The sequence below is a fragment of the Trichechus manatus genome, unplaced genomic scaffold (assembly GCF_000243295.1).
Source record: "Trichechus manatus latirostris isolate Lorelei unplaced genomic scaffold, TriManLat1.0 scaffold00204, whole genome shotgun sequence".
Taxonomy (NCBI): Eukaryota; Metazoa; Chordata; class Mammalia; order Sirenia; family Trichechidae; genus Trichechus; species Trichechus manatus.
Window position 1 is genome coordinate 106447 of NW_004444140.1, and position 11803 is coordinate 118249.

General features: G+C 47.3%; 1 protein-coding gene across 1 annotated transcript in view; it reads right to left on the reverse strand.

Annotated features, from left to right (window-relative positions):
• Positions 1–5531: 5531 nt before the first annotated feature.
• The window catches only part of LOC101354972 (glutathione S-transferase Mu 1-like), a 10411-nt gene continuing 4139 nt past the window's right edge, over positions 5532–11803 (reverse strand). Inside the window, exons 2-7 of the mRNA XM_023742177.1 lie at positions 9421–9485; positions 9031–9112; positions 8819–8923; positions 7879–7970; positions 7681–7791; positions 5532–5621 (exon numbers count right to left, since the gene is read on the reverse strand). Coding sequence (XP_023597945.1) covers positions 5532–5621; positions 7681–7791; positions 7879–7970; positions 8819–8923; positions 9031–9112; positions 9421–9485 — 545 coding nt within the window. The remainder of the gene's footprint in view (positions 5622–7680; positions 7792–7878; positions 7971–8818; positions 8924–9030; positions 9113–9420; positions 9486–11803) is intronic.

The following is an 11803-nucleotide window of genomic DNA, read 5'->3' on the forward strand; positions in this document are numbered from 1 at the left end:
TTAGATGGCCACCCACAAGCTTTTAAGACCCAGATGCTACTTACCAAAGTAGGATGTAGAACATTTTCTTTATGAACTATGTTATGTCAATTGACCTAGATGTCCCCCAAGACTATGGTCCCCAGCCATTAGCCCCAGTAACTCAGTCCCTCAAAGTGTTTGGATGTGTCTAGAAAGCTTCTCTGACTTTGCCTTGGTCAAGTTGTGTGGACTTCCCCTGTATTGTGTGTTGTCTTTCCCTTCACCATAGTTAACACTTGTCTACTACCTAATTAGTGATTGCCCCTATGAGTAAAATTTTTCATAGTATTCTGTTATGATCCTCTTTATTTCAGTTGGGTTTGTTGTAATGTCCCCTATTTCATTTCTTATTTGGGTTATTTGCTTCCTCTTCTGTTTTTCTTTTGTCAGTTTGGCCAATGGTTTGTCGATTTTGTTGCTCTTTTCAAAGAACCATCTTTTGGTCTTGTTGATTCTTTCTCTATTTCATTTATTTCTGCTCTAATCTTTATTATTTCCATTCTGCTGGTGGCTGTGAGCTTCTTTTGCAGTTCTCTTTCTATTTGTTTGAGTTGTAGGGCTAACATTTTCATTTTGACCCATTCTTCCTTTTTGATTTTGTGCGTTTATTGCTATAAATTGACCTCTGAGCATTGCCTTTGCTGTGTTCCAAAGGTTTTGGTATGATGTGTTTTCATTCTCATTTGATTCTAGGAATTTTTTTTATTCCTTCTTGGATTTATTCTATTAATTACCCTATTAATTACCCAGTTCTTTTGAAGCAAGGGGTTAAATTCAGTTTCCACATATTTGATTTTTTTTTTTTTTCGCTTGTTCTTCTTGTTATTGATTTCTACTTCTATGGCATTGTGATCGCAAAGAATGCTTTGTATTATTTTGATGTTTTGGGTTTTATTGAGGGTAGCTTTGTGGCCTAACATGTAGACTATCCTGGAGAATATTCTATGTGCACTGGAAAAGAATGTGTACTTTGCTGCTGTTGGCTGGTGTGTTCTATATGCATGTCTATGAGGTCTAGTTGGGTTATGGCCTTTAGATCTTCTGTATCTTTGTTGAGTTTCTTTCTAGATGTTCAGTACTTTACTGAGAGTGGTGTTTTGAAGTCTCCTACTATTATTGTGGAACTATTTCTCTTTTCAGTGCTCTTAGAGTTTGTTTTCTGTATTTCAGAGCCTTATAATTTGGTGCATAGATATTTATTAAGGTTATATTTTCTTGGTGGAGTGTCCTTTTAATCGTTATATAATGTCCTTCCTTGTGTTTTATGGTGGATTTTGTCTTAAAATCTATTTCATCTGAGATTAGTATTGCCACTCCTGCTCTTTTTTGGTTACTGTTTGTTGTTATATTTTTTTCCATGCTTTGATTTTTAATATATTTATGTCTTTGTGTCTAAGATGTGTCTCTTGTAGGCAGTATACTGATGGGTTGTGGTTTTTTTTTTTTTTTTTTAATTCATTCTGCCACTCTCTGTCTTTTTACAGGTGCATTTAAACCATTTATATTCAGTGTGATTATCGATACTGAAATCTGTTGCCATCCAGTTGATTCCGACTCATAGTGACCCTACAGGACAGAGTAGAACTGCCCCATAGGGTTTCCAAGAAGTGGCTGGTGGATTCGAACTGCCAGCCTTTTGGTTAGCAGCTGAGCTCTTAACCACTGTGCCACTAGGCTGGATGAGTGGTGGGAGGGGAGGGGAGGGGCAGTGCAGTTCTGGTGTGGAGATGGGCCTGAGCATCAGGGTCACTATAAACATGGTGACAAAGCAGGGACAAGCGATAAGGGGTGGTGATGGCATATATGCCTAGGTGGGATGGAGAAAGAAACAAAAAGAGAAAGAAAGAAAGAAAAAGGGCAGCATGGTGGGAGCTGGCAGGTAGGGGCCGGTCAAACTCAGAGGCTGGCAGGAAGGAGGGGAGGTGGCATAGCAAGCTAGGTGGGAGGGAGAAAGAAAAGGAAAGGAAAGGAAAGAAAAAGAAAACAGAATAAAAAGAAAAATAAAATAAATGGCAACATGTTGGAGGCTGGCAGGTAGGGGCGGAGCAAGCCCGGGGCAGCAGCAGTGTGGTGCGCTGGTGGCATTCTATCTTTGGCAGGATTGTAAGGGCCAACAGGAATGGGGTGAGGTGGCGTACAGGGCTAGGTGGGAAGGAGGAAAACAAAGTAAAGAGTGAAAAAAATGGTGTCCCATTTGGGACTGGTAGCAGGGCTGGGGCAGACCCGGGGCCAGTGGGGAGGAGACATGGCATACAGGGTAGGTGAGAAGGAAAAAGGAAAAAAAGAAAAAAAATTGCAGCGCAGCAGGAGCTAGTGGGTGGGGGTGGGGCAGGGCGGACCCAGGCAGCTGTGGGCTGGTGGCTCTCTAAGTGTGCTGGTGTCACAGAGGCCAGAAGGAAGGGGATGGGAAGTGGTGTACGGGGCTAGGTGGGAGGGAGAAAGAAAAGAAAGGAAAAAATTGTGGCAAGGTGGGGCAGGTGAGTGGGGGCAGGGCAGACCCAGGGGCAGTGAGAAGGGAGGGAGGTGGCATATGCTGCTAGGTGGGAGGGCAAAAGAAAAGGAAAAAAAAGAGGGAATAAAAATCTGCATCATGACAGAGGGACAGGAGCTGGTTGAATGGACATGGGAAATTCCGGGTGGAAAGGAAGAGTGTGCTGTCACAGTGTAGAGAGTGCAAGTAGGGTCACAGAACAATGTATGTATAAATTTTTGTATGACAGACTAACTTAAATTGTAAACTTTCACTTAAAGCACAACAAAAAACAAACAAACAAACAAACAATCTGCATCATGGAGGGCGGGGAGGGCAGGGCAGACCCAGGGGGCTGAGGAGGGCTCTTATTGTGGACCTCTGCGGTTGGGACTGCGATATGGGGCAGAGGGGATTTCTTCCTTCTACTCACCAGAAGGGTAATGGGTATGAACATGTATTTCTCTGGTTACCAGGTACTATGTCTCTAGTTGGGGGTTCCATGAAGTTGCCTTTCCAAACTCCTCATCCGGTGTTATTGTTGGCTGGGTTTCAAGGTAGCAACACTGTGCCATGTTAGTTGGCAGGGGACCTCCACTCCATATCTCTTCTCGTTCTCTGTTTTCCATCAATTTCTTCTTCCATTTGGTGTTTGATCTAGTTCTTTATCCCTTAACTTGATGCTCAGGTTTCCAGGATTGATGATTGTATCTATTTTACTTAGTTTTTCAGGTCTTTGCTGCAGAAGGACAGCATGGCGCATCTGTCTATGGCACTGTGTTGGCTCCGCCTGATTTAATATTTTTATTCTAACTATCTTTTATTTTAGTGTCACCCTTAACTTCTGTGACTGCTAATGTTATGTGTCAATTTGATTTAAGTTATGATGCTCAGTGGTTTGGCAGACATTGGACGGATTCCTTTTCCATGATATAATGAAAAATCACCTCCAAGATGTGATCTGATATATACTCAGCCAATCAGTTATAAAAGGAGTTTCTTTGGGGATGTGGTCTGCATGCAATATATGTAGAAGTTCTGTCAAAGCTCTCTCTGGATCCTGCATCCAACTTGTCATCCTCTGACCTGCAGTTCTTGGGATGTAAGCCAGTAGCCTGTCATTTAACCCGCAGATTTTAGGATTTGCCAGCTCCTGCGACCCTATGAGTCAGCGGAAGCCTCCAGCCTGATGTCTGCCCACAGATTTGGGACTTGCCAGCCTTTACAACTATGAGAGCCATTTCCTTGAGATGTCTCTCTCTGTATATGTATATATATGCTTCACTGGTTTTGCTCCTTTAGAGAACCCAGCCTAAAACGACTTCTATCACTTTTTGCCCTTTACTTTTTCCCTTATGTCACTAAGTTTGTAAATGTTAAAGTTCAATAAACTTTTAGCTTAACTAATTTGTATCTTACCAGCTTCATAAACTTTTACCTTTGATTAAGTTTTATCTACTAGTTTTATCTTTTTTAATTAATCATTTACTTCTTAACTACATTTAATGTTATGCCTATTGCTTTTTCATTTAATAAGTGTAGAAATTGCATTTCAGGCAGTGACCATGTAGCCAAACCCCAATAAGACTCTTCTCCATATTGATTCTCTGCTATGGGCCAAGTCCGAAACCTGTACCTAAACAAGCCCTACTCCACAATCCGGTCACAGTATGAGGAATCTAATCTGCTCGGACATCTGGTTCTACATTGAGTTCTGCTCCTTTATGGGTGACCTGATATAAAATGGCCACATCAGCTCCTTATCACCTAGTTCTGTAGCACTTTTACTCAGCAAAAAGGGCCTGCCCATCTCAGGTCAGGTCAAGGTGGTTTCCAACCAGAAACAAGAGTCTATTACCACTTAAGCTAGGGAGAGCTAGTGGCTTATTCCCCCAGACATGTTGATATTAAATCTTCTGAAATTTATTCTATATCTACAGTGGCAGAGATAACTATATCAATCAGGATGGTAGAGTTCGCCAGAGCCTTACCTAGAGATAATTCTTTCAGGTTTCAAACTTTTAATGAATATGTGCTGTGTGCAAAGCACTGTGATAGACATCAGAGATAAAAAGTCAAATAAGACTCATTCTCATCTCAATGAATTTTATGCTGTAGTTGGGCGAAGAAAAAAAACAAAAAGCAAGGAAAGTAACAGTTACAATACAGTGGGATATACTGAGATTTATTATGAGAACGGAGAGGAGGGGCAACTGAATTAGTAAAACCTTCCAGGAGAGGGTGACAGGAGGTAGTCCCCCAGGACTCCACACCCTGTGGACTGCTCAGTCCCTTCCCCACCACCCCGGCACCCTAAGAACCATACACACAGGTCCTCATGGACTTGATGAAAGCCAGCTTAATGAGGGTGCCAGGCACAGAAGGGGGGTCTCTTCTGTAGATATCTGTACAGTGAGGGACAGAGGGACATGAGGAGGAGACAGAAATGAGAAAGAAATGTTATAACTCTCCCCATACACACACATCACCATCCACCCAGCCCCTGCCTTGGACACCAAAAGACAAAGGGAAGACAAGACACCCCCTTCCTCAACAACCACCACTACCACTGTCAGTCGTGAGTCCACAGAGCCCGGAGGACAAGACACAGCAGGTGTGGCTCACCCCTACCTGGGGATCAGATGTGGCTAGAGCAGGGACCATGTAGGAGCAGGGCCCACACACCAGCCATACTGGTGTCTTAGGGGAGAACAGGGAGTTCAGGGCTGAGCCCTAGAGGCCAGGGTTCCAGGCGGCTCCTCTAAGCAATTGCGCCAGTGGGGGGAAGAGTGGTCTTATTGGCTTCAGTGCAGGGACAAGAGAGGTCAGAAGGGGGACTGGCTGAAGGAAAGTGGGAGCTGAGGTTTTCTGGATGGGGTGAGGTTAACTAAAAAAAAGGGGGCAGATAAGTCCTTGGGGAGGGGAATGGAGCGAAAAGGAGGAGAGGGCTAGTGCTGGTGGTGGGGGCGGGTGTTCTCCAGGGCCCAAGGCAGCAGGCACAGGGCTGGCTCCTCCTCCCATCTCCTGGCAATACAGGGCCCTACTTATTGCCCAACAAGGCCGTCTTCATATAGACAGGAGTTGGGCGGAAGTAGCTGGACTTCATGTAGGCCGCGATCTTCTTCAGGCCCTTAGGGTGGGGAAAAGAAGGCCAGAGCTCAGGGTCTGCACCGTATCAGGACTCTAGTACTTCCCATGCAGGCACAGCCAGCTCAGGGGACCCACCATAGTCCTTCCATGTGGGGCGAGTGATGGGGCATAAGAGTAGTCCTGTGGTTCCCTGGTAAGTGAACTCTTCCAATTTCCTGTAATCTCTTATCTTAATAAGATCTCCCATCTTGGAAACCCTACACTGTGCTAGGTGCTTTATGTCCACTAGAGATTATAACACAGGATTAGAAAATCCTCCCAACTGCCCTGAGAGATATATGTTACTATTGCCATTTATCAATAGGCAAACTGAGGTGCACATTGGTTAAACACCTTCCTCCTGCTCACCGAGCCAGTCCTGGGATAGGGCTGGAATTCAGCATGGCTGTCTCTCCCCAGTCCTGGGCTGTTTCTGCTGCACTTTCTCCCTTCCCCACCTTCACAGGAGGACATCTCACTCCCTGTGGAACAAACATTCTCCTTCTGCAGAGGGAGGCCCCTGACTCAGGCCCAGCTCATCAGGATTTTCACACGGAAAAGAAGGCAGAGCAGGACAAAGGGGGTCAGAACATACCCATTACAGCCTGCAAGAGGCCAGATCTTGGCAAATGAGTCAGCAAATCTAGATGAAGATTGAAAGGGAAAGTGGACTAGCAAAGCCAGGCAGGACCAGGCTATAATTATTCCACTTGCAGGAGATGGTCCAAGCTCCTCAGCCTAATAACTGAGCCCAGTCTCACTGTGCCCCAGCCTACCTCACCTCTAGCTAAGGGGTCCAGGCCATATGACACTCAGGTGTGTGTTTTGGGCTATCATGAACAGGATAGATAATTTTTTAAAGGATTCAAAGACATCTGGAACTTCCTAAACAAATGGGCCCCAGTCCACAGATGACCGTTACAGTCATCTTAACTCTTGTGTCATCCCCAAGGTGCTCAGCTTGAACCAGTACCAGAAATTGATAAGAACTAGAGAAGAAAACAGTTCTCTCGATGGGAAGGGGTACAAGAACAAGAACTCAATGCTGAAAACCCTGTTGGGCAACAGCCTCAGGTTTTCAAATACCTGATCAGGTAGATTGGGTTGCTTTCAGATCAGCTGACCACGTGTGAAGGATGACTGGCAGTGAGGTGGGCCCCAGATTGTGTTCCCCTACAATCCAGATGGCATCACATGCCCTACACCTGTTACGGGCTGAAGTTATCCAACCACACTGAGCTCAGAGGGAGGGCTCCAGGGCAGGGCCATCTTTGCAGGCCCCACTGTCCTTGACCCAGTGCCTCAAACACAGGAGACCATCAGTGAACATGAGTTAAAATAAATGTACTGACCCATCTCAGAGATGGAAAAACCTTAAACAGGGAACCAGAAAGGGCAGAAGAATGGAGGAAAGAACACTGTCCTACCACAGAACACTTCAAGATAAAATCCTTCACAGGGGCACCCACATAAATACTCAACCACAGCACCTCTACAGACCTGGGAACTTCAGAACTTGCCCAAAATGTGGATTGGATTGGTGCAAAGCTTTCTGGAGGTGATATATAAATATTGTCTGTCTACAGAATTTACTATCAATCTTTCCTTGTCTTAGTCCTACTACTGCCAGCTACATACACACTCCTCAAATTCTACCTCATTCATACTTTCTTGGGTTGTGAAACTCAGGCAGGAAAAGGGTCTGAGCTTTCCCTTTCAGCACAGGAGGAGGATAGCCAGTGATTACTGCCCATAGAAGCTGACAGGAAGCCCGGCACAACCTGTACTGGCTCTGTGACCCTAAGCAAATTCCTTACCCCCTTCACCATAGTTTACTCATCTCTAAAATGGGGGTGACAACTCCATCTACCTTGTAGTAATATTGTGAAGATTAAATCTGGCACAATACATGTAAAATGCTTAGCACAGGTCCTGGCATAAACCAAATGCTCCATAAATGCTAGTTATTCTTATTTTTACCTCCAAAATTATGGAAAGTGTTATGGAAAAGGGAGAAGCAAAAAGGAACATCAAAGAGGAAGGGGGATCAGAGGACTCACCTCAAAGTGGGCAATGAAGTCCTTCAGGTTTGGGAACGCATCCAGGCACTTAGGCTCAAAGATACGGTTCCATTCAAGGATGTCATAAGCAAGGAAATCCACAAAGGTGATCTGCAGAAAGCCAAGGATGAGTGGATGGGAAACTCCATCATCTGGGATGAATGACAACCCTGTGTCCCTGTCTCCTTCCCCCTTTACCTTGTCCCCTGCAAACCATGGCCACTGCCCCAGGAACTGTGAGAAGAGCCTCATCTTGTCAGGGAGCCCCTCAAATATTTCAGCTTCAGCTTCTCCTGTGATGGAAAACACCTGTCACCACCCTCAGACCCCCAACTCCCTGGGCAGAGAGGCAGCTCCCCCACTGCTGTGATGACCCAGCTGGCCATGGGAGAGCCACCATCCTCCCTAGACTGCCCCGGGCCAGTGCCCAGGCTTCCATTTAATCAGCCAGCATTTATTAGACCATTCTGGGTACCAGCGCCATCTGTGGGAGGTCATAGGAAGGCAGACAGGAAAACAACATTGTCTCTGAATCTGTCACCAACTACCTCCAAGCAAACCTATTTATCAGTCAGGTCCAGGAGTACTCTGAGCACCTGGCCGAGCACTTGACTCAGATGTCGGGTGGAATCACAGAAGCAAAGAACTAACTACAAGAGCTCAAGGAAGGAAGGGGAAGTTCTAGTCCTGGGTTGGCACATGAATGGAAAAGACTTTTTAGTAGTTTCCTGAAAAGTGAGGAGAATTTGAGAGGATGAAAAAAGGAGGAGTGGAAGGCATTCTTGCAGAAACAAATACTCTCTGGTAGACACTGTACAGCTAATAATCGGGATTCATGTGGAGCTCTGTGGGTTTTAAGGGGAAGATACTGGGAAAAGAAGATAAATAAGTTGTTTAAGAACTTAATTTCCACACTGGGGAGACTGTGGACTTTATCCTAAAGTTATGGAGAACTGACTCAGAGTTTTGATCTGAGGAGATTTAGAGTTATGGAGGTCACTCTGTCAGCAGTATAGGGGACCCCTTGGAGGATCTATAGGTCTAAAGAGTTCAAATGGCACACAGGACAAGTACAGATGGGAATGCAAGAGTCACATCTCCTGGTCCAAACCCTGCCCTGGCCCAGCCCAACAGGAACTCACAAAATCAGGGCTGTAGCACACCCTGGCCAGCTCATTTCGAGAGTCCATAACCTGGTTCTCCAGGATATCCACAGGAATCTTCTCTGCTTCTGTCTCCCCACCTGTGGTCCACACAGCAGACACTCACATTCAGCATCCCACTGCAGCCAAGTCCAGGGAATGGCCGACTGGCCTCCTGTGCCCTCGCACCTGCCCCAGCCCCATTTACACAGGTTGTGCTTGCAGGCAATGTAGTGCAGGATAGCGTTAGTCTGGGTGATCTTGTGAGGCCCATCAATTAAGTAGGGCAGCTGCAATGGCAACCAAGCAGGTCTGTTGCACTACCAGCTCCCCAGCACCCCCATCCCCTGTGAAATGACAGACGGGGACTTGGCACACTGAGGACCTGGCCCATGGTACCTGCAACCCCATGGTGGGCACTAAATAAATATATGTACAGCACATGCATGATCTTGAACAGGGAACACAATGGAAAGGCAGTGAAGAGAACTAGGAGTGAGAGAGGTGGATCAGAAAGCACCTGATCTAAAACCTCCAGGCTGGGGAAAGGAGATGGAGGGAGAGACGCATTTCACTTTCCCCCACACCCTGTACCTACACTGGGAAAGTCCAGGCCCAGCCTGAGTTTCTCATTCAGCCACTGGCTTTTGTCATAGTCGGGAGCTATGGTGGAAATGAATGAAAACAAGCCTCGTTGTAGTCCAACATTCCTTCCCCAGAAACCATACCAAGAGTCATTGCAAGACCCCCCACGTGCACATACACCCGCACCCCCTCCGAGACAAGTGGATCTGGAATCTGACAGAACCACTAAGTCTCACACTCCCAGCAGTAAGGCTTACAACAGGTTTAGGCAAGCCCTAAAGGGGGAATGGATCCCAATTAATGATACGCTGTGGGGCAGCAATTCCCTCCCAGCATCCTAAGCTTGCAGGCCAGAGCTGCACAGCCAAAGAAAACCCGGGAAGGGCAGGCCACAGATCCCGGTGGTAGAGGCCTTGCAGAGGTGGGCAACAGGTGGTCAGGGCAAGGGCTGCTTGTTACCAAATCAGCATTAGTTGGCAGAAGGGCCAACCCAAGGGTGCCATTACCGTCCCCCACCGTGTACTTCTTTTCCTCATAGTTTGAATCTGTGTATTCCAGGAGCAGACGGATGGCATGACCCAGCTGAGAGAGACAGCACCGGGAAGGGGTCTTAGATGGAGGGATCCTGCCTGCCCAATTTCATCTTTTCCAAGTAAGAAGGCACCACCCTCCCCTCTCCTCACACAGGCGCGAAAACCCCACAGAGCTTGCTCCTGATGCCTCTCCTTATGCCCCACCCGCCACCCACGCAAAGGGCCTAAAGTACCCAGCCTGTAGGGAGCCAAGCTGCAGGAACGTGAATCAGGTCCAGCAAAGCCCAAGAGAGGAATCTTCTCCTAGAATCGTTCCTGGAGCTGCTCAGCACTTCCTTGCCATCGCTCCCCGGTTCCATCTGCCCAGGTGGACCCCTCACTCACCCCACGACAAAGTCATAGCCATGGTACACGTTTCCTGGAAATCCCTGGAGCCTCAACAAGGGAGCTGAGGTTCAGACTTTGTAGGGGATGCGGGGAGAGGGGGGGAAGGGGAGGAGGGCGGTGCGGCCAATCCGTGAAGCTCAGCCCCGCCCCCGCCCCGGCCCCACTGATTCTTCCGTGCATTTCCCCACCCCCACCTCCTCCACCCGACCCACAGCCCAGAGGGCAGGAGTGAATAAATTTATTTCTGCCACCAGCCCCGAAGATTCAGGTAGCTGAGGTTTGGATGCACAGAAGCAAAAGGCGCCTGGACCCCTGGACTCTTCAGTGGCTTCCTTCCTCTGCCCGCTTTCAGACCCCTTCTAGGTCTAGGGGGAGATAGCCCTGCACTTGGGGAGGCAAGCTAGAAACACAAGAAGAGTAATGCTCCTCACCTCCGTGTCTTCAGGGCCTGGCTCAGCCTTCGCTCTTCGGTACCGAGTTTCCCAGGACTCTGTGAGGCTCAGGCTGCAGGAGTCAGGCCAAAACGTGACTTGCTCTATGACCAGAGAGTTTAAATCAGCACCTATACAAGGAACAAGGACTCCTGGCCTATCAGAAAAGCTCTTCGGAGGCCTGATACTCCATGATGAGTTCTCTTTTATAGGAACAAGGTATCAGTGGATGGGAGTGACCAGCCTCGAAAGGGACAGACAATAGGAAATGTGGTCTCAGTGTTTTCTTTTCACAGACTCTTAAGGACCCTGCTCTTTGTCAGTCGTCTGGCAAAGGATTGCAAGGACCTACTGTAAATTCATCAGTTAGCATTCCAGCCCAACAAGTGAATCTAAATCCAAGAATCAGACCCTGCAATGAGGCTGCGTATGAGGTGCAGCCCCAGAAATGTCCTGCCAGCCAGCTAGATGACCCTCACATTGACCCACCCCCAGACCAGGACAGTGAGATGAGAGTGGTGGTCACAGAGGGCACGTGAGCAAGGAGGAAAGAGCATTTCATCAGAGGGGCCAGACGCCTGGCCTGCTGCTGAGGGAGTCCAGAGAGAGGTGAGGCCAGCGTGGAGCCAGGGGGACTGCCCACAGAACCAGTGTGACAGTGACACCACAGTCCCTCATTACACAGGGTGCAGACCCCCAGATGTCCAGTCCCATGGATTGTAGCCCTGGCTCTGACTCCTGACTCATGTGTGGTCTTAGATAAGACCAGCAACCCCTTCTGAGCCTTTTTCCTCACTTGTGATTTGAGACGGGTGCCTCAGGCGGCCTTTGAGGTATTCTGTGACCTGTGACTCAGGGTACAGTCTCCACAAGAACAATGTCCTACCTACCAACTTTTCTCTTTGAAGGAGAAGAGCATTTCAAAACGAAGATAACATGAGATAATTTAGCCTGTGGTTAATTTTCTTTTTGTAAAGGATATTACAAGATTTAACAGATCTATGAAAATAGATGAGTGGAACTTTGAAAAAGAAAATGGTTTACA